General features: G+C 38.0%; 1 protein-coding gene across 1 annotated transcript in view; it reads left to right on the forward strand.

Annotated features, from left to right (window-relative positions):
• DNAAF10 (dynein axonemal assembly factor 10) overlaps nt 1–23,047 on the forward strand; it is a 29,151-nt gene extending 6,104 nt beyond the window's left edge. The window contains exons 2-8 of the mRNA XM_086326290.1: nt 7,515–7,615; nt 9,983–10,113; nt 12,613–12,714; nt 14,851–14,966; nt 15,672–15,806; nt 18,963–19,060; nt 22,105–23,047. Of these exons, the coding sequence (XP_086182416.1) occupies nt 7,515–7,615; nt 9,983–10,113; nt 12,613–12,714; nt 14,851–14,966; nt 15,672–15,806; nt 18,963–19,060; nt 22,105–22,312 (891 nt within the window). The 3' untranslated portion in view covers nt 22,313–23,047. The remainder of the gene's footprint in view (nt 1–7,514; nt 7,616–9,982; nt 10,114–12,612; nt 12,715–14,850; nt 14,967–15,671; nt 15,807–18,962; nt 19,061–22,104) is intronic.
• Nucleotides 23,048–24,517: the final 1,470 nt, after the last annotated feature.

The raw sequence follows: 24,517 nt of genomic DNA on the forward strand, positions 1-24,517 counted from the left end.
TCTCCTCATCTTTTGAACCTGCTTGTCATCTGGAAAGGGGTGTCCCAAACACTTAATTTGCAGTGGCGTGTGTTAGAAAGAGAAGGGATGGACTAGCACAGAAGGACATCTAGAACAGTATCTGATACATTGGTGTTCCATATATGGATGCTGTTTTTATTATTGCATATAAAATGACACTGAAAACTATGGTCTGTCAGGTGAAAATAAGACAGGAGAAAAGGGAACATGACCTCCAGCAGTGGTTTCCCTCTATCCAGCACTGGGACTGAGAAGTTAATCCATGTTCATTTATACTTTCATTTAACAAATGTTGAGGAGAAGGCAGTGGCACCCCACTCCAGTACTCTTGCCTGGAAAATCCCATGGACGGAGGAGCGTGGAAGGCTGCAGTCCATGAGGTTGCTAAGAGTCGGGCAGGACAGAGCGACTTCACTTTCACTTTTCACTTTCATGCATTGGAGAAGGAAATGGCAGCCCACTCCAGTGTTCATGCCTGGAGAATCCCAGGGACAGGGGAGCCTGGTGGGCTGCCGTCTTTAGGGTCGCACAGAGTCGGACGAGACTGAAGCGACTTAGCAGCAGCAGAGCACCAATTAGGTGTTGAACAAGTTGTTGAGGGCCCCATTCCTGTGGTATTCATTCTAGGAAGGGAGGAAATAGATAATTGAGTGAATAAAAGAGTTTTGTTGATAAGTGAAATAAGATTAAACAGGGCAAGTGATTGGGATTTGGGGGTTTCACTTAAGATTAGAGGGGTGGGGAGGCTCTCTTAGAGGCATTGACATTTAAGCTGAAATCTAAGCTGAAATCGTTGGTAGAAATCATGATGACAGGAGGGAAGACCAGTCCAGGCAGTGGGAACAGCAAATGCAAATACCCTGAGGCAGCGTGACTGGTGAAGAACAAAAATGCAGCCGCGGGTGTGGCTGGAGTGTGAAAGGAGAGAAGCAGGAAATGAGGTCAGAGAGACCTGCAAGGTCAGCCTTCGAAGGGCTTTGTACATTTATATACCACAGGCCTTGGTGCTACTCCTGTGGGTCTGTGCCTCTAAATGTAGATACATTTTTATCTCATTCCATTCATTATTTGCAATAAACCCCTCTTTTAGAATTCATGTGATGATACACATTAAATTATCTAGTATAGGCCCCACCATGTACTAATATTAGAGTAGTTCTCAGGTTGTTTTCTCCTAAGGTAGGGATTCTCAGATGTGTTCAGGTGTCAGTACATCTGGCCATTGTGGTGTGGTTTTTAGAACAACATGAAATATTGTTATAATCAGTTCCACCTCTGCACAAGGATACATATTCTCAGTAGAAAAAAATACATATACTCTGAGTATATATATTATATATATTTTGATATTTGCATCACAAGAAGTAACCATACATAAAAATTTTAATCCTCATTTCCAGGTTTTCTTATTGGTGTTTATTAGCTGGTATTTCCTAACAGACAAACTAAAAAAATTATTGAAGAAAACTTAAACCTGAGAAAAAAATATCCATTAGCTCTGTGTGTGTGTGTGTGTATCTGTGTATCTGTGAATTTATGTTGGTACTGGAAGATCAGTGGTTGCAGTTTTCTGTCTTCTCTATTCCACAGGGTCTAAAGGCAAAAGTTAGGTAAAGCCATAACAGAGGAAAACTTTGGCTTCCCAATTTTTTATTAGTAGCAGTAAACACTTAGAACTGTGTGCTTCCTACAGGGACTGAAAAGTAGGGGTCAACTTTTTTCTCTTTCATGACCTAGGAGGAAGAGAGACTCCATCAGAGACTCCTGGGGAAAGCAGTAGAATTATGGGAAGCAGAATCTCTAGCTAGTGGAAGAGAAGACAATGGGTGACCAGTCTTCCCAAGGCTATTTGGGGAAGAATTTTCCCAGAGAGTTATATCAATATACGGTGCAAGCCCTCCTCTAGTTCTTAATACCCAAGTCCCTGGAAGCATATTCCTGTCCCTCAGGGCCCACCTGTTTCTTACCTGAGAGGCCTGTTCACATCCTCTGCCTTAGACTGAGGGAGTCATTAGCAGTGACCTGGAGCTGGGGGAGAGCCAGGCCCTGTGTGAGACAAGTGGGAGGAAAGAGAGGGGAGCTGTTTCTTCAGTTGGTCCAAGTTGGAAGTCTGAATTAGTTTAGCTATAGAAATTGTGTTCTAATAGTGTGACTAGGTGATTAGCTACAATGATTAATTAGTTAATTGAGTGATTAGCTATATCAGTATTAACATATTGTTTCAGGTATTTTATTTGGGGGAAGGGAACGGTGGGGAAAGTTATGACTAACCTATATAGCATATTCAAAAGCAGAGACATTACTTTGCCAACAACGGTCCGTCTATTCAAGGCTATGGTTTTTCCTGTGGTCATGTATGGATGTGAGAGTTGGACTGTGAAGAAAGCTGAGTGCCAAAGAATTGATGCTTTTGAACTGTAGTGTTGGAGAAGACTCTTGAGAGGTCCCTTGGACTGCAAGGAGATCCAACCAGTCCATTCTAAAGGAGATCAGTCCTGGGTGTTCTTCGGAAGGACTGATGCTAAAGCTGAAACTCCAGTACTTTGGCCACCTCATGCAAAGAGTTGACTCATTGGAAAAGACTCTGATGCTGCGAGGGATTGGGGGCAGGAGGAGAAGGGGATGACAGAGGATGAGATGATTGGATGGCATCACCGACCCAATGGACATGAGTTTGGGTGAACCCCGGGAGTTGGTGATGGACAGGGAGGCCTGGTGTGCTGCGATTCATGGGGTCGCAAAGAGTCAGACACGACTGAGCGACTGAACTGACTGACTGAACCTATGGTGGGGAGGATGTAAATGATTTGGAATTGGAAACTGCTTTATTAAATTGACGAAACTTTGATCCTCCATGGTGTCCCATTGTAAGATACGTTTTCCATAAAATTGGAAAAATAGCTGAAATAGATAAATATCAGTTTTCTGATGTCAAATGTAACTGATGCTATCTCAGATCACCAGTGTATTAAAAAGGAGAAAAAATTAACATTCTGTGTTCTATTCTCATCAATATAATCTTTTACCACCATGTTACTGTAGGTGTCTGATTAAACAAAATTTAATCAAAAGGTCCTGGACAGTTCCAAAGAGTCCCAGCTTTATTTTAGGCCAGGCTACCTAGTAACCGCTAGTTCATCCAGATCCCAAGCAGAAAGCTCAGCAGGCTGGGAGTTTCTAAAGCCCCGGAGCATGATGATTTCTTTTGAATCATGAAAGAGAAGTTCAGTTATAGTTTGTGTTAAGTGAATTTTTATTTTCTTCTTTGAAAATTGCTACATATATCCTATGTGGAAATACCCAACCAGACATTGAAAGTGGTAGGAAAATTGTTTTCACAAAATATATGAAACAGGCCAACCCTAGTGGTAGGGTTGAAGATTGGCCCAGCAACTCAAAGATTACAGGGAAAGTGCCCTAGAAACTGTGGAACTCTGTAGAGAGAAAAAAAATTCATCCAGATATATCTCTAAGTGAAAAAAATCAAGTCAATGGATAATATATTGATATTATGATGCTCTCTGTATTAAACCAAATCTATATGTAGCAAAGGGTCTAAGAGAATGGGGATTACTTCTGGGGAGTGTCAAAGGGAAACTTACTTTTCACCCTTCAGGTCTTTGGTTTTGTTTGCATCTTTATAGGGAACATGTACTATTTTTGTTAAGAATAAAAGAAAAAAAAAGGGAACTTCCCTGGCAGTCCCATGGTTAAGACTCCACCTTCCAATGCAGCGGGTGTGTGTTTGATCCCTGGTCTGGGAACTGGGATGCCACATGCTGCAGGGAATGGCCAAAAATTAAAAATGAATAAGTAAACATAACATTGTAAATCAGCTGCAGTAAAAATTCAAAAAAGAAACAAGTTAAAGATTGCAAGAGACTAAATAAGAGCAATAGTTTTGCCCTGTTGAGCTGACAGTAAATGGAAGGTGCTATTCTGCAGCTAGAGTGTGATGTGTGGATGTGTGTATATATGTGAGTGTACTCACTCAGTCGTGTTCAACTGTGTGTGACTCCATAGAACCTCACTTCCATGTCCTCTAGAGTTTCCAGGGGCCAAGGCAGCTAGACATGTAGACTCCACGATGGACTTCAGTGACATGCACAGGTGGAGTTTGCATGTGGCTGTTTTACTGATGTAACTGCAATTGACCTTTGTATAGCATGGATTTGAACTGCATGGGTCACTTATACCCAGGTATTTTTCAAGAGTTAATAGTACATTACTACATGGGCCATGGTTGGTTGAATCCACGGATGCAGAGGAATCTTGGATATAGAGAGCTGACCATAAGTTACATGTGGGTTAACTCCTGTGCTGTTCAAGGATCAACTGTTATATATAGACTTAGAACAATAGTCTTTTATTTTTATTTACATTTATTTATTTGGCCAAGTGGCTGTGGAATTTTAGTTCCCTAAGCAGGGATTGAACCCAGGCTTTTAGCAGTGAAAGCTCAAGAGTCCTAATCACTGGACTTCCATGGAATTCCCAACAGTCTTTTAAATTAAAGAAATATCAAAACATGGGCTAATCCATGCTAACAGCTGTGCCTTTGGTGCACACAGGTATCCACATCTGTTTGCACTAAAACGGTCTCAGAGAGAATCAGACATAACCATTCTCAGTTTATAGGATTCTGCAGGGAAAACTATACAAGACACATAAGTTTTTTTTTTCTTCCTGTTGTCACCTGGAAGAGTAATATCTTCATTGTATCCTTTTATTTGAGGCTCTTAAAGAAGAATACCACATTAAAAGCTGAAATCTCATATTTGCAAACCAGTGGAGATATTAGCGGTATCAGCATTTTAATGTCTTATTAGCGAGATGAGAAGAAAGGCAAAACTCATTCATTTGACATACAAGCATACCTCCTTTTATTGTGCTTCTCTGTATTGAATTCTCAGAGACTGAACCTTTTACAAATTGAAGGATTTTGGTAACCCTGTGCTGACCAAGTCTATCAGCACCGTTTTTCCACCAGCACTTGCTCGCTTTGTGTCTCTGTATCATGTTTTGGTAATTCTTGTAATATGTTTGTTTTGGTCATTTCTGGTCAGTGACCTTTGGTGATGATGTTGTAATTGTTTTGGGATGCCGTCAACCACACCCTGACAAGACTGCAAACTTAATTGGTAAATGTTGTATGTGTTCTGACTGCTTCACTTGCTGACTTTTCTCCAGCCCTCTTCCTCTCCTCAGGGCTCCCTATTGAAATTAGCCCTACAGTGGCCTCTAAGGAAGAGTCACAGGTCTCTCACTTTAAATAAAAAAACCAAGAATGTTTACATTTAGTGAGGAAGGCATGTTGAAAGCCTAGATGGGCCAAAAGTTAGGCATCTTGCATCAAATAGTAGCCAAGGTGTGAATGTTTTTGTTCTAGCCAAGGTGTGAATGTTCTAATCCAGAGCAAAGGCCCTAACTCTCTTCAGTTCTTTGAAGGCTGAGAGAGGCGAGGAAGCAGCAGAAGAAAAGTTGGAAGCTAGCAGAAGTTGGTTGGTTTGTATGGTTTAAGGAAAGAAGCCGTCTCTTTAACATAAAACTAAAGAAGTAGCAGGTGCTGATAGAAGATGCTGTAGCAGGTGCTGCAGAAGCTGCAGCAAGTTATGCAGACCTACTAAGATAATTCAGGAAGGAGGCTACACTGCGCAACAGATTTTTGGTGTAGATGAAACAGCCTTCTATTGGAAGAAGATGCCATTTAGGACTTGCATAGCGAGAGAGGAGAAGCCAATGCCTCAAGTCAAAGGACAGGCTGACTTTCTTGTTAGGGGCTAATACAGCTGGTGACTTTAATTTTAAACCAGTGCTCATTGACCATTCTGAAAATCCTAGTTCCTTTAAGAGTTATTCTAAGTATTCTGGCTGTGTTCTATACATGGGACAATACAGCTTTGATAACAGCACATCTGTTTTACAACAAACTGTTGAATATTTTAGGCCCACTGTTGAGAGCTACTACTCAGGAAAAAAAAGGCCTTTCAAAATATTGCTGCTCACTGACAATATACCTGCTCACCCAAGAGCTCTGATGAAGATATACCCATAAGATTCACATTGATTTCATGCTTGCTAGCACAGCATCCATTCTGCAGCCCATGGATCAAGGAGTAATGTCAACTTTCAAGTCTTGTTATTTAAGAAATACATTTCTTAAGGCTACAGCTACCAAAGAAAGTGATTCCTCTGATGGATCTGGCCAAAGTAAACTGAAAACTTTTTGGAAAGGATTCACCATTCTAGATGCCATTAAAAATGTTGGTGATTCATGGAAGGAGATCAAAATATCAACATGAATAGGAGTTTGGAAGAAGTTGATCCAGACCTCATGGATGACCTGAGGGGTTCAGGACTTCAGTGGAGGAAGTAACTGAAGTTGTGGTGGACACAGCAAGAAAACTAGAATTAGAAGTTGAGCCTGAAGATGTGATTGAATTGCTGCAGTCTCATTAGAAAACAATAATGGATAAGGAGTTTCTTTTCATGGATGATCAAAGGAGTTAGCAATTTTTTGGCAATAATACATTTTTTAATTAAAGTGTGTACATTGTCTTTTAGACATAATGATTTGCATACTTAATAGGCTACAGGACAGTATAAACATAACTTTTACATTCATTGAGAAACAGAAATTCATCTGACTCAGTTTATTGCAAATATTTGCTTTATTTTGGTCGTCTAGAACCAGACTTCCAAAATCTCCCAAGAGCTGCCTGTACTTTTCAGTTCAGTCCAGCTCTGTTACTCAGTCATGTCCGACTCTTTGCAACCCCATGGACTGCAGCTCACCAGGCTTCCCTGTCCATCAGCAACTTCTGGAGTTCGCTCAAACTCCTGTCCATCGAGTCAGTGATGCCATCCAACCATCTCATCCTCTGTTGTCCCCTTCTCCTCCTGACTTCAATCTTTCCCAGCATCAGGATCTTTTCCAGTGAGTCAGTTCTTCACATCAGGTAGCCAGAGTACTGGAGCTTCAGCTTCAGCATCAGTCCTTCCAATGAATATTCAAGACTAATTTCCTTTAGGATAGACTGGCTGGATCTCCTTGCAGTCCAAGGGACTCTCAAGAGTCTTCTCCAACACCGCAGTTCAATTTGGCATTCAGCTTTCTTTATAGTCTAGTTCTCACATCCATACATGACTACTGGAAAAACAATATCTTTGACTAGACGGACCTTTGTTGGCAAAGTAAAGTCTCTGCTTTTTAATATGCTGTCTAGGTTGGTCATAGCTTTTCTTCCAAGGAGCAAGCGTCTTTTAATTTCATGGCTGCATTACAGGCGGATTCTTTATCAGCTAAGCCACCAGGGAAGCCCGCCTGTACTTTTAGACTATACAAAAATTACTGAAGGAAAAGCATGATAATTTTTTATCAGAAAACATTTTAATTGCTTTTTAAAATTGTGTGCCTTATTTAATTCCCATAATAGAGCCATAAATAGGTGCTTATCTAAATAACGTATCCTCTCTCCCTCCCTTCTATTAAGATTGAAAAGGCCAAACCCATTAAATGTGGAACATTTGGCGCAGCATCTTTACAGCAGAGATATCTGGCCACTGGAGATTTTGCTGGAAACCTTCATATATGGTAAGATTATTTCATCAGTGTGAAGACATAAGCAGTTTCTTTGATAGTTGTGTTACGCTTCCACTGAAAGAATTCTAAGATGTTTTTTGTTAAATTTTAACTATTTATAAGAATATTGCAATTACCTTTTAATATATACTTTTAGATTTCATGTTTCAAATCTATTTCAAAATACTAACATTTTTCTTTAGCTTTTTCAAATAATATTAATATTTGTTTCCACACATGCTGTTTAGTGCTAGCATTTAACACCTATATTTGTAATAAAGGGCTATTCCCTCATATAATGAAGGATACATTATATAAGAATGCTCATGTATAACACTGAAAAATCAGATGTTGTTTACATTTTAAGAAGATATTTGGCATTACACAATAATATATTTTTGTATGTTTTAATTTGTTTAACATAGAACTCCCAGTTCATTAAACTCTTTTCTTTTTATGCTTTAACTTACATCTGAGCACAACTTTTTAGGAACACATCTCTTGAGTAAATCAAGACAAACCTGTTTTGAATAAGCAAAATCTCAGTAGTACCAAATGCTTTTAATTTTCATGTTTTACCTAGAGTTATTTCCTCATATTTAGAATTGAATGAATCAAAATTCCTCTGTAAAAACTTTTTAAGACTATCTCTTAATCATGTAAAGTATACAATAATGTTCTAGAGGACCTGTCTTCCCTACCTTGTGATCTTTTTTGATTCTAATTTAGAATCTGCTATTTTGTAACTGAGTTACTTTGGCATATTTATTTGTCTTAGAATCATAATATAGTATAGAATGAAGCTGTTTTAATTCCATTTGCTTTAATTTCTTAATAATTAGCAGGCTTCCCAGGTGGAGCAGTGGTAAAGAATCTGCTTGCCAGTGCAGGAGATGCAAGAGATGCAGGTTCGATCCCTGGGTCGAGAAGATCCCCTAGAGTAGGAAATGGCAACCCCCTCCAGTTTTCTTGCCTAGAAAATTCCACGGACAGAGGAGCCTGGCCGGCTACAGTCCACAGGGTTGCAAAGAGTCGAACACGACTGAGCGATTGAGCACACATGCAATTAAGTTGGTGTTTACTAGAATGCAGAATGCATTAATTTTTACCTGCTGTGTCATGTACTTACAAAGAACTTAGAGAGAGACCAGTGTGAGTGTTATTTTTTTAAATAGATACATTTCAGCACAAAAGTGTGCAACAAATATAACAGTTGACTATCTTCCTAACGGAGCTTCCTAGTATAGGTATTACTGCTTTATTTTCATTGGTAAGTCATAATTTCATGTTAAAAGCACTGATGTTTCAAAGTCTATGTAAAGAGTAAACCAGTTCTTTTAAACAGAAGCTCAGTCCTCTTTAGTCTCTTGACGCTTTCACAATTAACGCCACAGATAAACATCACCTCTGAACCAGGTGAATGTCTCAAATTTTATTTGCAAGATTTTACTGATAAATCTAGGCCTAGTAGTAAGTTGAGCTTACATGTCATGAAGAACTAAGTTCATTAAAGAGAAAAAGTATAAGTATTGTTGAAAACTGACTTGCTGAAAAGAAATGTGGGTAGAGGCTCCAATACAAAAGCAGAAGGAGGGGTGTGGAATGGAGAGAGACAAGAGAAAGGTGTATTAGCATAACCTATTTGAGCCACTCAGCAGCCATAGATTCAGACACATAAAAGTAGGTGCTTTCCAGTACTCCCTTCACTTAACTAACCTAGAATTAGAGACTTCAGCTAGTTTGCCTGTAATATTTATTGTGATCAGCATGACGACAAACTGAACAATGTAACTAGATGAAAATCAGTGTGGAACTCAGAAAGTAATAAGGAAGAAATGTATACAAAGCAAATGCTACTCATGTTTTATCTCTCAAAAGATCTCAAGATCAAACTACCAAGGCCCACTTTGGAAACATTCTAAATCACTTTGAATTTACTCTATTTAAAGCAGTATTATCAGCCTTGGTGTACTAGAGAGTCAACAGTTTTGGGGCCCCACCCCAGAGATACTTGTGCATTATGTCTGGGGAAGAGCCTGTGAATCTGTATTTTTTTAAGAAACATTCCTGGTGGATTCATGTGCACAGGTCCTGGATCAGTCGTCTTTGAGGATCATTGAGTAAAATGGGCTCAGGAGTTAGAATTCCAAGTTGAATGATGACAGCTCTCACAGAGGCCTTGAAAGAAGCCTTGAAAGAAGTGTGGAGGAAAATTTGGAAGTAAATGTATAAATTACCTTAATTGAAAATTACCTTAATTGAAAAACCCTTATTTGTTAATCAAAAATCTCAATATGGCCTGCATTCTTAGATTTGAGTAGTGAACTAAACATTTGGGGTGTGTGTAAGTAAGAAGCTGTGTTCTGTTCCAAATTCCAGGAATTTGGAAGCTCCAGAGGTCCCAGTGTATTCTGTAAAGGGCCATAAAGAAATTATAAATACTATAGATGGTGTTGGTGGACTTGGAATCGGGGAAGGGGCACCTGAAATTGTGACTGGTAGCCGAGATGGTAAGTCAGAATATTCTGTGTACATTATTATTATTTTTTTTTTAGTTAAGTCTCTGTGCAACAATATACGTGGAAGTCTTCCTCAATCTTTGACCCTCTAAATCTAACTCTATTTTTTTTGATGGGCAAGTTTGATTGTATATCCCTCAATTGTTTCAGGCTTTGGGGAGATTTTGAGATAGAGGCATAGCACTTACTATTTTAGTCTTGAGCTAGTTCAGCTATTAACAACCATAGTTTCCTCTGAACCTTGAGGATTTAAAAGTCTCTAGAAATTTTTGAGGTAGCTGACGATATACTGTGGGTGGCAGCTTTTCATTTTCTTTTTTTAAAAAGCAGAATTAGTACTTGTGAAAATTGTCATATTGACAGCTGGTTGAACACTGCAGTCTGTGGTCTTTCCGCTGAGCTTTGCAGGAAGCTTCCGGAGCTCCAACTCTGCTTTTCCCCCGCAGTGACTAACAAGCAACAGGCCTTTTGGGGTCCTGAGCTGTTGTGAATATAACAGAGTCAGAATTTTTGTTGCTGCAGAAGGGGGACCTAAGTGATTGGTATCTTTATTGGTTTGGCTAGGTTTTTTTAATGCTCAAGACCATGAAGAAATTGTTTTCACAGAAAAGTGGAATTTAATTTTCTAACAGTTTCTTAAGAGCAGCTGTGTTTTCGAAGTCAAATATTTTTTCCAATCATAGAAGCAGTATGGAATATAGAAGGAAAAGTTACAGTCTACCACACTAGCATAAATATCAGGTTGGTTTTCCTTTTCAGTCTAAGATACAATTTATTAATTAACACTGTTTTATCAGGGTTAATATGGTTTAGTTTTGTTCTTTTTTAGTCTGTTTGTTCTTTTGGCTTCACCAGGGCATGCGGACTAGAAATTGAACCTGTGCCTTTAGTAGTGGAAGTAAGGGAGTGCTAACTACCGGACCGCCAGGGAATTCCCAGTTTTTTTTTTTTTTTTTTTTTTTATATTTAATGTTTTGTCATATGATATTGCTGTTTTGGTGTGGTCTTCATAAGTATCTTTTTGATGCTTTATAATATTCCATCCTATGAATGTATCACAGTTCCTTAGCGATGCCCCTGTTAATGAGCATTCGATTTGCATTAAGGTTTTATTTGTTGTTTTGGGAGACTGACAATGAAATGAGTATCATCATGAATGTAACTCTTGGAATAATCATATTTTATCATTTAAGAAACTTGTCAAACTTCCCAAAGTACCTATTTACCATTATCAGCTATGGTAGATGAGGTAGATTGCCAGTCAACCCACCAGCATTGATTCCTTTCTCCCCCTAATTTTAGAGGTAAAAATGCTATCCTGTCCTGACTTGCATTAACGTCTCTCTGTATTTGTTTTTTTAGTTAATTTTGCTTTGCAGATTATCTATTTATATTCTTTGTTCATTTAACTATTACAAGCTTAATGTTACCAATTTTTATGAGTTCTGTCATGTATAACATGCATGCTCAGGCATGTCCGACTCTTTGTGATCCCCATGGATTGTGGCCCACCCAGACTCCTCAGTCCATGAGATTTTTCAGGCAAGCATGCTGGAGTGGGTTACCATTTCCTATTCCAGGGGATCTTCCCAACCCAGGTGTCTCCTGCACTGGCAGGCAGATTCTTTACCACTGAGCCACTAGGGAAGTGCATAGAGAAATTATAATAACTTACACATTTATAGGAAATTTATTTTTCCTTGAAGTAACCTTTATAATGACCAACTTTATCCTTGGCCATAAGTCTACTGAAATATCTCCCCTTTTCCTGCATTTATTATCCTTTTCAAGGATTTTTTTAACCCTTTTTCTGTTCTCACTTGGGTACTTGCCTTTTAACCGTTTTATTACATGTCTTTGTGTTTCTCAAAATCAGTGACACTAGTTAGTTTTCCCATAACTTGCATTAAAATGAGGGAGTTAAAATTAAATTGAGAAGAATTATTGGTTACTTTTATTAACTTCTTCCTTCTTTACTGTCATGGGGAAATTAAACTGAATTGTATATGAAATGGTATTCTAAAGCTTCATATAAGAAATCATAGGTGTAAAAATTAGTTTATTTATATGTATAAGAAAAATGCCAATGATATATGGGTACTAAGGAGAAAACATTAAAATGACACTTGCTTTATTCTAAATAAATAGTACATTTGTTTTAGGCTTAAATCAAGAAAGTAAGGCATGGTTTAAATTACATAACATTGTGTTTACCTTATCAGTCATACCTTGTTGATGACTTAAGAACAGTTGTTAGCTTTGTTGTGTATCTACTAGTTGGAAATCAAGTCAGACGGTATAACATGTGGGTTATATCTCTTATATTAAGTACAACTTGCCCAATAATAAGTCAGAAAAACGTGACTATTCTTCAGATACTGTAACATCTATAATATCTCCATGTACATAGGAAGCCATGTGAAGAGAATGCAGAAAGAAATGCCATCATTCACTATTGAATTTTGCCAACTCCTTTTTTTTTTCTGTCAGGAACCGTAAAGGTGTGGGACCCAAGGCAGAAAGATGATCCTGTTGCTAATATGGAACCCATGCAGGGGGAAAACAAGAGAGACTGTTGGACTGTGGCATTTGGTAAATTACCGAAGGACTCTTACACCTGAAATACCAGATTATAAAAAGTACAGTGCTTTAGGAAAGTCCTGATAGTCGGTTTAGAATCTCTTGTGTACATTATTCTGGCAGTTTATCGAGGCAAATAGACATGGTGATTGGGCCTGGGTTTGAATTCTCACTGTGCTACTTACTGGCTTTGTGACCTGGGGCAAGTTATCAGGCTTCTCTGATTTTTCACTTGCTTCATTTATAAAAAGGAAGTCATAATAGAATTTACTTAATAGTATTGTTATGAGGATTCAGAGTTAATACAGGTAAAATGCTTAGAACTGTGCTTAGATATCAAGTGTTCAAAAATATGGACTATTATTATTTATTTCTGTTTAAGTTGGTAATATTGACCTAGTTGAGAGCCAAATGCCGTTAGTGAAATTAAGTAGAGCCTTAGATGGTAACCTAACCAATCTTACATTATGCTCTACACAGTGTGTTTATTTTCTAAAAATAGTTACACTGTTACAAAATTATATCTTACAAATTTTATAACCATGTTCCTCTATCAATATACTTTTAAAACTAAATTACCACTGAAATTGGGAGATTTCTATGTGTATATATTATAATTAGTATTTGTGTGTGTATAAGTAATGATATAAACCAAAAACATGCACACTTGGGAAGAAATTTCAGAATTAATGTTTAGAATCATCATGTAAAATTTATGTAATAATTAAAAAATAATTAACTTTGGGTCCATTAAAGGCTTTTTAATCATTGTTCTAAGGGATGTAAGTACAGTTTTAAATATAGGACATTAAATTTAAAGAAAGGACATTTATCCGAAGCAGACTCTTATTTTAACTTAAAGAACCTGGTAACTTTAATAAAAAGCGCTGCAAGTATGAAAAGTGATACATTAATTGTATCACTCGTACAAGGTCAGAGGGATAAAAGGTCACAGAGGCATGGATCAATACAGAAGGAATCCCAAGGGAGGCAAAAGAACATATTGCCCTCAGTCCAAGGACATGTAGGATTTGAAACACTGAAACTGGGAGATTTCAAGCACTGGAAGAAGAGTATGTAGAAGGAATGGAGGTAGGAATAGCCTTAAAGATGGCACGTGGCCACAGCCAGAGGTGTGTAGATGGTCTGGAGGTAGCGGTAAACCTTTGAAGGCTTCTGCAAGGATGAGATAGGGTCAGAGCTTTAGCTTTACACTGTGGTCGTGTAGGCAGGAGGAGTGGCAGAGGAAATGTGAGTTCTGAAGCTCTTTGCAGTATTCCAGGAAATATGTAGGTTTAAGAAGCAGTGAGAATGGAACAGAGGAGTAAATTCAGAAATAATGTGGCAAAATAAATACAGTTTGGCAGTTTTTTGGGAGATGAGGAACAAGGGAAAGGATTATGTCCAAAGTGACTGAATTTTGAGGTTGACTATGAAGTGAATGATGTATATTGAAGAAGTTCCACAGAGTATATGATAGTTTTTAAAGGAAGACGATGCCATCAGTTTTAGACATCAGGAGTTTCAGCTGCTGTCATGTCATCTCGGTGAACCCTCCAGTGGAAATGCAGGGCTAGAGTTCATAAAAAAAGGGAATAATCCAAAAATTCCTGGATCTGAGCAAGGTGAATTCAACTGCAGGTTGTAGATTGACTTCAACTGTGAGCATCTGATAACACCAGAACAACATTTTGCAAAATAAATAAGTTTAGTTTCCATTTGCATTCCAAGAAAGCATTGGAAGTATAACTGTATTTATTCTACCAAACTCTGCTATGCTTAAATCGTTAGTCTTTGCAAACAGAGTATAGAAAGAATATTTGTTTTCAATTTAAAATCCAGTAAACACTTTCATATATCTCTTGAGCACAGAATCTCAATAAAGAGCTTTTTTGGTAAACAATATCAGATACTAAATTAATAATCTTGGTGTCCTGTAGGATTAGTAAAATGAGATTCTATCCAATGTGACTTCTTCACCTGATTTGGTACAAGTTACCTGTGTAGTTTTGTAAGATTATTGTTTTGTTTGTGTTTTATTGGAGTATAGTTGATTTACAATGTTATGTTTCAGATGTCCATAAGTTTTTTAAGCAGCCTTCAAATCAGCATTTAAAAAGATCTGAAATATCATGTCCTGATTTCCAGGCAATGCTTATAATCAAGAGGAACGTGTTGTGTGTGCTGGCTATGACAACGGAGACATCAAGCTGTTTGATCTCAGAAATATGTCCTTACGGTGGGAGACAAATATAAAAAATGGGGTAATGTGCATTTACATTCTTTGCAGTTTCTCTGAATATCTTTTCCATGTACCTCTGAACTACAAAAGGAAAGCACCCCTAATAACTCGTCTCAGTAAAACCCCTTTATGGATGGATGGTTCTTAACCTTTAGGGTCTGTGAAGTCCTTTGAGGATCTGATTAAAAATCAGGGACGCTCTCTTCAGAAGGAGAACACTCACCCAGGTGTGGTGTGACAGTGCCTAGTGGGTCACCGCCCCTGTAGCCCATCTCTAGACGCCTGTGGGCTATGCAGTGTGATGTTAAAGTGAGCTGGTACCAGGCCCTTTTCTGGTAATATCAGGAAGCCCGAGACTGTAATTGACTCCCAGGTACTTGTAGGTTTTTGGTTCCCGGGTTGTACATCTTCAGTGAAGAATGTGGTTCTTTCCTGTTTCCTCTAGTCAGCCTTGACTTAACTTTATAAAATCATTATGTAATAATGGTAAAATGTTAAATTATGGCTTTCCAAATGTACCTCAGTGCCTTTGATGATTTTGGGACCTTACTAACCGAGAAGAAAATTTTCTAGTTACAAGTATTTGGTATACAGATTCAAAAGATAAAATGATTTTTTTTAAGTGCTTTCACATGAGCCAGTAATGTTAAAGTTGTTTTACTTGGTTTGAAAGAAACTCTTGGATATAATCATTGGAGCATCACTCATAAATATTCTCTATTTTCAGGTGTGTAGCTTGGAGTTTGACAGAAAAGACATAAGTATGAATAAGTTAGTAGCTACATCTCTGGAAGGAAAGTTTCATGTTTTTGACATGAGAACACAGCATCCAACCAAAGGTTTTGCTTCTGTTTCAGAAAAGGTAAAGATGAGGGAAATAAATACCTTTCTATGAAGAGGAGTGTTCATATTAATAGCTTGCTTTAGACTAATAAATAGAATGAGTCACCAAGTTCCTTCCAGGTTTTTTGCATGAAGGGAGCTATTTTTAATATATTCTTGTAGGATCTTGATAAGTTATTCTGTGCAAAGAATACTTTCCTAAAGTTTGTCAGTTTCATATTTCTTGATTATATTAATAATAAAGGCCTTCGTTGGTAATGACTCTTATTTTGTAGTTTAAGAGCAATCACAAGAAAACTAGCTGGTTTAAGAAATTAGTCAACAATAAATGGGAAGGAAATCCAAGAAAGAGAGTATGTATGTATATGTGTGGCTGATTCACTTTGTACAGCAGAAACTAACACAACATTGTAAAGCAACTATCAGATTTTTTTTTTTTTAATTAAGAAGAAAAAGGATTTGGTTAACAAAACATAGTCTTGTGTTTCCTAATAAATATACTTGTGTTATTACCCAATTATATACTTTTGGGTATATGCGAGTATCCCAACCCAGGGATCAAACCCAGTCTCTTGCATTACAGGCAGATTGTTTACCATCTGAGCCACCATGGAAGCCCTATATATACCTTAACATAATACTAATTATATACTTTTCAAAAATGTACCCATATATATGCATGTGTGCTCAGTCATGTCCAACTCTTTGCGACCCTACAGACTGTAGCCCACCAGGCTCCTCCAGGGGATCTTCCCAACCCAGAGGTCAAACCCGCGTCTCCTGCATTACGGGTGGATTCTTTACCGCTGAGCCACCAGAGAAGCCTCATATGTATACTTTGCCTTGTTCCAAATAGTATTTGAGGGAACTTAGAGGGAAACATTTGGTATTACAACATTAGAAAAATTGTTGAAGAAAGCAGCACAAGTGGAAAGCACTGGTTTAAAAAAATGAAATTGCCATCTGGAGTAAGGGGTTGGCATAAAGTTCCTGCTGAAACATCCTGTCATTTGCCAGAGATGAGTTGGAAATGTGACTCTGAGCTTCCTCGAGTATAAAAGAAAAGAAAAATCAGTCTCAGATTTGTAGTTTCCATAATATTAAATTATGTAAGTTGCTCAGGAAATAAAAATTCACTGCCTTTCTCCTTTTCCCTCTATCATGGAGTCAGTAGTACTTCTTAGACCTTCATATTTTGTTTTAATATTATTGAACTAATTATTATTGCATACAAATTACTGTTACTGCTCAATGAACTGTAATCTTAAGGTAACTAGCTAGCCACTGTAATTTTGTTTTGCCTTTGTCATTCTAGGATATATTAAGTATCTATTGCAACATAAGTGAAGTAAAAGTCGCTCAGTCCTGTCCGACTCTTTGCGACCCTGTGGACTATACAGTCCATGGAATTCTCTAGGCCAGAATACTGGAGTGGTAGCCTTTCCCTTCTCCAGGGGATCTTCCCCACACAGGGATCGAACCCAGGTCTCCCTCATTGCAGGTGGTTTCTTTACCAGCTGAGCCACAAGGGAAGTCCATATGCAACATAAGGCACTTACTAAATTGTCCCCAGTACAGTCCTTAACACATTTCTCCTTAACTGGAAAGTACAATGTGTCTCCAAAAAAAATTTTTTTTGTTACATTTAGTTAATCCAGTAATTGCTAAATCTGTCAAATAAAAGACTGGTGTATTTTAGTCATTTCCCCTCTTACTTTTTGCTTTTTATCAGCTTCCAGGAGAAAAATAGAAGTTTAAGCTACAAAACAAATTAAGGTTTAACAGCTTGAACCTAGTCAACTTGAGGACTCTCACATACTTAAAGTGTGTATTTTGAGATATGTGTTTTTCTCTGCTGATGGTAATTCTCTTAAAAGGCTATTAAAATCATATGTCAAGACTGATCAACTGAAATGCACATGTCTTATGTGTGGCTTAAATCAAGTTAGCTGGTCTCACTACTGCTATGAAGCACAAGTCTTTTCTCCCTCCCCCATCCTCCTGTCTCCCCCTCCACCCTCCCTCTCTGAAGTTCCCCACAGTGAATATAGCACCATAAGGATTGATTTACAAGCTGTTAACATTCATCCAGTTGCTATTTCTATCTTTAATATCAGTGATAAAGGACCGGGCTTGTTATAACCATAAACACCGTCTGTAAGTCCTCCTGACCCTTGTTTTGAAGACTAGACAAGTCCAGTGGTGTAAATTACAGATAAGACTTGGAGCTTTACATTAAACTCTTGGTACTTTCCACTCAGTTTTGTTGTGAACATAAAACTGCTCTAAAAAAGTAAAGTTGTTAAAAAGAAGTTCAGTCCATCCTTTTTTCCCCTTAGAAAATATTTTTCTTTTTTTGTATTTTGAGGTTTTTTCCTCCATAGAGTGAGCTAAAGATATTTAAATGTATAAGATCTATTTGCATAATTTATATGATACTGTGAAGCTAAATGTTAAGACTTTTAATCTGATATATATTTAAGTCCAGTAGAACTCTGCTTTATAAAACAAGAAAAATGATTCTTTTCCTAATTTCTGATGGGTCCTTATAAATCTCTGTAGCCATTATAAAGAGAAGTGCCAGGGGACTTGGTACTTTCACTGCCCAGGGCCCAAGTTCAATCCCTGGTTGGGGAACTAAGATCCCACAAGCCATGTAGTATAGCCAAAAAATTTTTTTAATTTACAAATAAGAAAGTTTAAAAAGAGAGACATGCCAGAAAGTAATTACTTTTATAACAGTAATTGAAATGATCGAAGTTACTGAAATTGTCATTGATAGAGGTAAAAATTGTGTTTTTACAGGTTTCTCTTCTAGGACAGTCTTTTTTTCTAATTTATTTTATTGAAGTAGAGTTGACTTACAATGTTGTATAAACTTCTGCTCTACAGCACAGTGCCTCAGTTATATGCATATATCCATTCCTTTTCATGTTCTTTTCCAATATGGTTTGTCACAGGATATTGAATTTAGTTGCCTGTGCTAGAGTAGGACATACATTGTTGTTTATCCATTCTGTATATAAGAGTTTGCATCTGCTAATCCCAAACTACCAGTCCTTTCCAACCCCACCCCTCCTCTCCCTTGGCAACCGGAAGTCTGTTCTCTATGTAGGGTAGTCTTTCTTTATCCTAAAAACTTATACACCGCTTGTGTGCCTCTTGTTCTGTTCAGGCTCATAAATCTACTGTGTGGCAGGTCCGACACCTGCCACAGAACCGAGAGGTCTTCCTCACAGCAGGAGGCGCCGGCAGCCTGCACCTCTGGAAGTAGTAAGTCTCTCCCAGTGCACGGTGCTCCGTTTTAGGTTACTTGTGGGCGTAAAGTAGGATTCGATTAAACTCTCTGTTTTTCCTCCTTTGACTTAGTTAATTTTGATATGATTTTAAATGTCATGGTATTACATAAGAACTAATTTCTAAGCATTTTTTTTACTAATATACTTATTTATATTTTATAAATATCAATATAAACCTTTAACACAACAAATATTTTTTTAGTGGTATGTTCCATACATTAGAGTAGCTCATGAACACTTCATTTCATAAATTTGAAATCGTGGTTTTTGCTAGTTTGTTTGTTTTTTTTAGTAGGAAGACTTTGACGGAAGGTTTTTGTGAAATATTCTTCGGTCATCAGAACAGTACCTCTGGAAGAAAGGAAAGGGGCTGAAATTCTTAGTTTTAGAGCCTGATAATTGACTTGCCCAAGTTCAGGTGACGTCACTATGATAGGACAGAAACAGAGCTTGAAGACGCTGACCAACCTCCAGGAAGAACCTTGTCGTTGTGTTTGCACGTCTGCTCTTACTATATATTTGCCTTTCCAAGTGGGCTTTCCCCTTTCCTGTAGATTCTTCTTTTCCACGTGGAGAAGACCCTTTAACATTTCTTTTAGGGTAGGTTTAGTATTGTTGAGTTCTTTTAGTTTCTGCTTGTCTAAGAAGTTGTTTTATGTCTCCTATTCTAAATGATAATCTTTCCAGGCAAAACATCCTGGGTTGCAGATTTTCCCCTTCAGCACTCTGAGTATTGTGCTACTCCCTTCCGGCCTGCTAAGTTTCTGCAGAAAAATGAGCTGATAGCCTTCTTGAGATTCCTTTGTATGTGACTTTCTGTTTTTCTCATACTCCCTTTAAAATATTTGTATACTTAATGTCATCCCAGAGATCTCTTAAACTGTTTTCATTTTTTTTAATTTATTTTTCTTTTTGTTTCTCTGGTTGGGTGATTTTCATCATCCTGTTTTCCAGGTCATTTATATATTCTTCTGTATCACTGTCTGTTATTTGTTCCTTTTAGTATTTTTTTTTCACCTATTGAGTTCTTAATGGTCTTTATGTATTTTCTAGTTCTTTGTTAAAATTTTCACTGTGTACATCTGGATTTTCCCCTAATTCAGTTAACATTTTTCTTACCAGTGCTTTAAATTCTTTATCTGGTAAATTGTTTATTTCTGTTTCATTATTCTTTTTCGGAGATTTTCTCTGGCTCTTTCAATTGAGTGCAGTTCTGTTTTGCTGAACTTTTTCTGCCTCTGTACCTATGTAAGTCTTAAAGGGGGTTCTTAGGTGGGAGACTGCGTGTGCCCACTACCTTTGGTGAGAGAGCGGGATCTGATGTGGACACAAGTTGCATCTCTCCTCCGGGTAGCTGGCAGCCATCACTCTGGTAGGGGGTGTGGCTGGAGATGGAGGGGCTCGAGCTGGAGCCAGGGATGTGGTGGGACCTCCCCTCTGTTCAGTGGCCATTATTGCCCTATTAGGGTAGGGGTCTGATCCCAGGTTGCTGAACAGAAGCCAGGGAGGTGGGCCCAGGCTACAGCCTTCTTGTGAGTCCCAGTGGCCCTGCAAGCAGCCAAGGGGACTTGTCTCCCCAACATAGGACCTGGAGGCACCCACTCTAGCTCTCATCACCTACTTCCCAGGGTGGGAGTCTGCCTGTGTATCTTCCCTTTTCCTCTGAGTCCCTTCCCAGGGGCCCAGGTCCTGACCTGATCACTTTTCTTTTCTTCCCTTCCCAATTCCGTGTGTTTCTCCTCATAGCCGTGGTTGTACAGAAATCCTTGTGCCAGTTTCCAGTTAGTTTTCAGTGAGAATTTTCCTGTTCTTGATGTGTTTGTGGGGAGAGGTGAGTTCTACATCCTATTCTCAGCCATCTTGATCAGTTTCCACTCTAAAACTTGAATAGGTGTTATGGGGGATTTAGGGGGAAAAAAAAGATCTTTATTATCTTTTAAATACTAAACAACTGCAGCCTTTGCCAAGAGACATGGAAAATGTTCTGTAATCTGTCTATTCATCTGAATGTTGTATTCTTTTTAAAAATCAAAAGGAGGTGTAGGGTCTGAGAGAAAGAAAGGATAGGCAGTTATCTGCTTATCATTTCTTTGTTTCTGTTCTGCTTCTGAGTTGCTTCTTTTGAAATAAAGGTAATCATAGTTGATACCTAACAGGCTTTAAAAGACCTTTGGAGGAATACCCCTGTGTTTCACTAGGAACACATCTCCATGGGGGACAGGTGTTTCACTTTTCACTTTCTCAAATCTAGACCAAATCGTATTTATGAGTGTTAACCTTCAGTTCTTTTTATGTTATAATTTTATATTCTTAGCTGATAGAAGATCAAACATTCTAGAATTCACTGTTTCCTTTTTTGAGGCAATGATGTCTAGGTCTAAAATCTCCTCCCAATAGTACTTTCCCTTAGAAATGGTACATATAAGGTCCTTCAGCTTTGAGGAGCTCTGGGCTTAGAAACCAGCATCAGTTTCCCTTTCTGGAAGTGTTAAGATGAGATTCTGCAAATGTTACTTGTAAGGCAAAGGTTACTTGTAGCATCTAACAATCCACATCTAGAGGAGAATTATAGTAAAAAATGATGAAGAGCACCAGGTCAATTTATTAAAGATGCTAGATCAATCTAGAACTTTCATAGTAAAATAAAAAATACTCACGCTGAACAGAAATGATGTTTCAACGTTTTTAGTAGAAATAATGGCTTTTTATGAGATTTGTGGGGTTTGAGCTTGAGGTTGAAATACTGTCTCCTTATTGCAATACAACTCAACGTTAGAAAGATGCCTTGTGTTAGTCAGACCATCGTGTCTGACTATTTGCAACCCCATGGACAATAGACCGCCAGGCTCCCCCTGTCCATGGAATTCTCCAGACAAGAATGTATTCACTTCCTTCTCCAAGAAAGATGCCTTAATATTTATCAGTTCTAGTAGTCAAGTGAGAAATAAAAATAGCTGTTGGAGCACATGTGTAAGAATAAAATGACAAATACTAAGGTTTATCTCCTCTTACTTTTAGCGAATACCCGATTCAGCGATCAAAGAAAGATTCCGAGGGTGTAGAGATGGGAGTTGCGGGCTCCGTCAGCCTTCTGCAGAATGTTACGTTGTCTACTCAGCCCGTTTCAAGTTTGGACTGGAGTCCGGATAAGAGGGGTCTGTGCATCTGTAGTTCATTTGACCAGATGGTGAGAGTACTGATCGTTACGAAACTCCACAAAATTTGATCTTTGGACTTGAAACCCTCCAAAGCAAATACTCAGAGAATGTAGAATACGTTCTGGGATCCTCTGACCCTCACTGAACAAAGTGCGATTTGACTGATGAGAAAAGGCCTCAGACGCAAACCTCTGGGCCAGCCTCTATCTGGCTATGAAAGGTCACACGGCCTGACCAGCGTCCTGACTGGGTGGTGGTTTGCTCTTGCACATGGGGCACCAAGGTCTCCAGAGCCAATCCTGTTCCTCTCCCTCCATTTCTAATAAAAGTTGAAACTTTTCTATAATTAATTATTTTAAATTTGTTCTATGTCCTCAGAGTTTCATATTCTGTAATTACACTTGTATTACATTTTAGTCTTTACAGGTTTGCAGTAGTGATTTAATTTGTTTTAAAATAGTTTACCTTGGTAAGACTATTGTGAATTAACCTTCATAAATAAATATACTTTGAGATATTTCAGTGTCAATAAATCTCCAAAAAGAACATTACTCTATAAAATACCAAAGTGACATGGTCATCAGTTTTCAGCGATTTAACTCAGAATGAAATGCTGTGATTGAGACTTTTGAAAAGACTTTTCTTTTTTTAAATTTTTTTAATCTTATAAAACAAGTTGAATACTGGAGACTTTTCAGCTGCTGACTGTGATGATGTTGAGATGTGTAAGACTGTGGGGCTTTTGTAGTCTTGTTTTTTGTCAAACTTTTTAATGTATTTTGTGAATAAATTTTGTTTCTGAAGTCTGTAGAAGTTTTGATTCTTTTAACAGGAATAATAAAACCAACATCATCCTTTCTTTTGTTTTATAAATGCTTATTAATAAGTATCTCTTAAGTCACTTTGTTTCTCCAATGCCCATGTCTGCAACTAAGCTCAGAGACATTAAATTCATCACCCTTTCAGTAACCACTCCCCCTCCTTCAAGAGACAGAACCACCTAAAACACTCATAAAATTCTTGTGATTTCAGGGGTTCTTAGAAAGTCACTTGTTTGAATAATATTAACTTCAGAAAATTAAACTTAAAAAAATTCCCTAAATGTTTATAGAACCAAGCTACGGACATAATTATTAAAGTAAAAATTAAATTGAACTTTAAAAAAGCCTATCTTTGATGTGTTTTGTTTTTGTTTTTAATTTTCAAAGAAAAATGAAAAATTTTGAAATTTCTTAGAACACTTATGTTTGGTGGTATAATTAGATTTAAGTTAAGAATGATAAAACATTTTTAAAAATGTTCTTTATTCACTTTTGACGATGCTGGGTCTTTATTGCTCACGGGCTTTTCTCTAGTGGCAAGCGAGGGCTACTCTGTAGTTGCAGTGTGCGGGCTTCTCATTGCGGTGGCTTCTCTTGTTGCAGAGTATGGGTCTAGGGCACGTGGGCTTCAGTAGTTCTGGTTCCTGGGCTCTAGAGCACAGGCTAAATAGTTGTGGCTCATGGGCTTGGTTGCTCCACGCCGTGTGGGATTTTCCTGGACCAGCGATCAAACCCATGTCTCCTGCATTGGCAGATGGAGTCCTTACTACTGAGCCACCAAGGATGCCCTAAAATGTCCTTGATTGTAAGATTATCTTATACCACTGAGAAAGAAAAATGTTGCCAATGAAACTGATACAATGCATTCTTATCACTTAGCATTTCATATTCATTGAATGCTTTTTCAAACTTATTTAGATATAGTTTTTTTCATTATATGTCACTCTTGTATGTCCTTTAAAAGGAAAATATATTCAAAATAAATTTGGTGTGATGTTCCTCAGATTTCTTCCTATTCAGAGTCTGATCCTTTGAGGCACTTTTTGAATTGAGTCACTACTATTCTTTTTCTCCTTACAATATTGTCCTTTGTAAGGATACCATCATGAACATCGATGATGATGCAACGTTTCTTTAAAACATGCTCCCTATTGTCTTGAAGGTTTTCCTTCAGTTAACTGACACTTATCCTACAAGTTTTGGTGTACACGTGCAGGCCGTGACAACTGTACCATTGCTGCCTGGCTTACTGCTGTGTAACAAACTACTGCTAACCTTAGTATCTTAAACAGCAACATCATTTACTGTGTTTAAGGTCTGTTGTTTGGGCAGGGCTTAGCAGGGAGGTTCATCTGTGCTCCACACAGAGTCCGTCAGGCAGTCTTGCTCAAAGCTGGAGGACCTGCTTCCAAGGCAGCACTCAGATGGCTTGCAAGGTGGTGCTGCTGTCCC

Source organism: Bos grunniens, chromosome 11 (genome assembly GCF_055505025.1).
Source record: "Bos grunniens cultivar Pamir isolate PY7600 chromosome 11, Bosgru_T2T1.0, whole genome shotgun sequence".
In the NCBI taxonomy this organism is placed as follows: domain Eukaryota; kingdom Metazoa; phylum Chordata; class Mammalia; order Artiodactyla; family Bovidae; genus Bos; species Bos grunniens.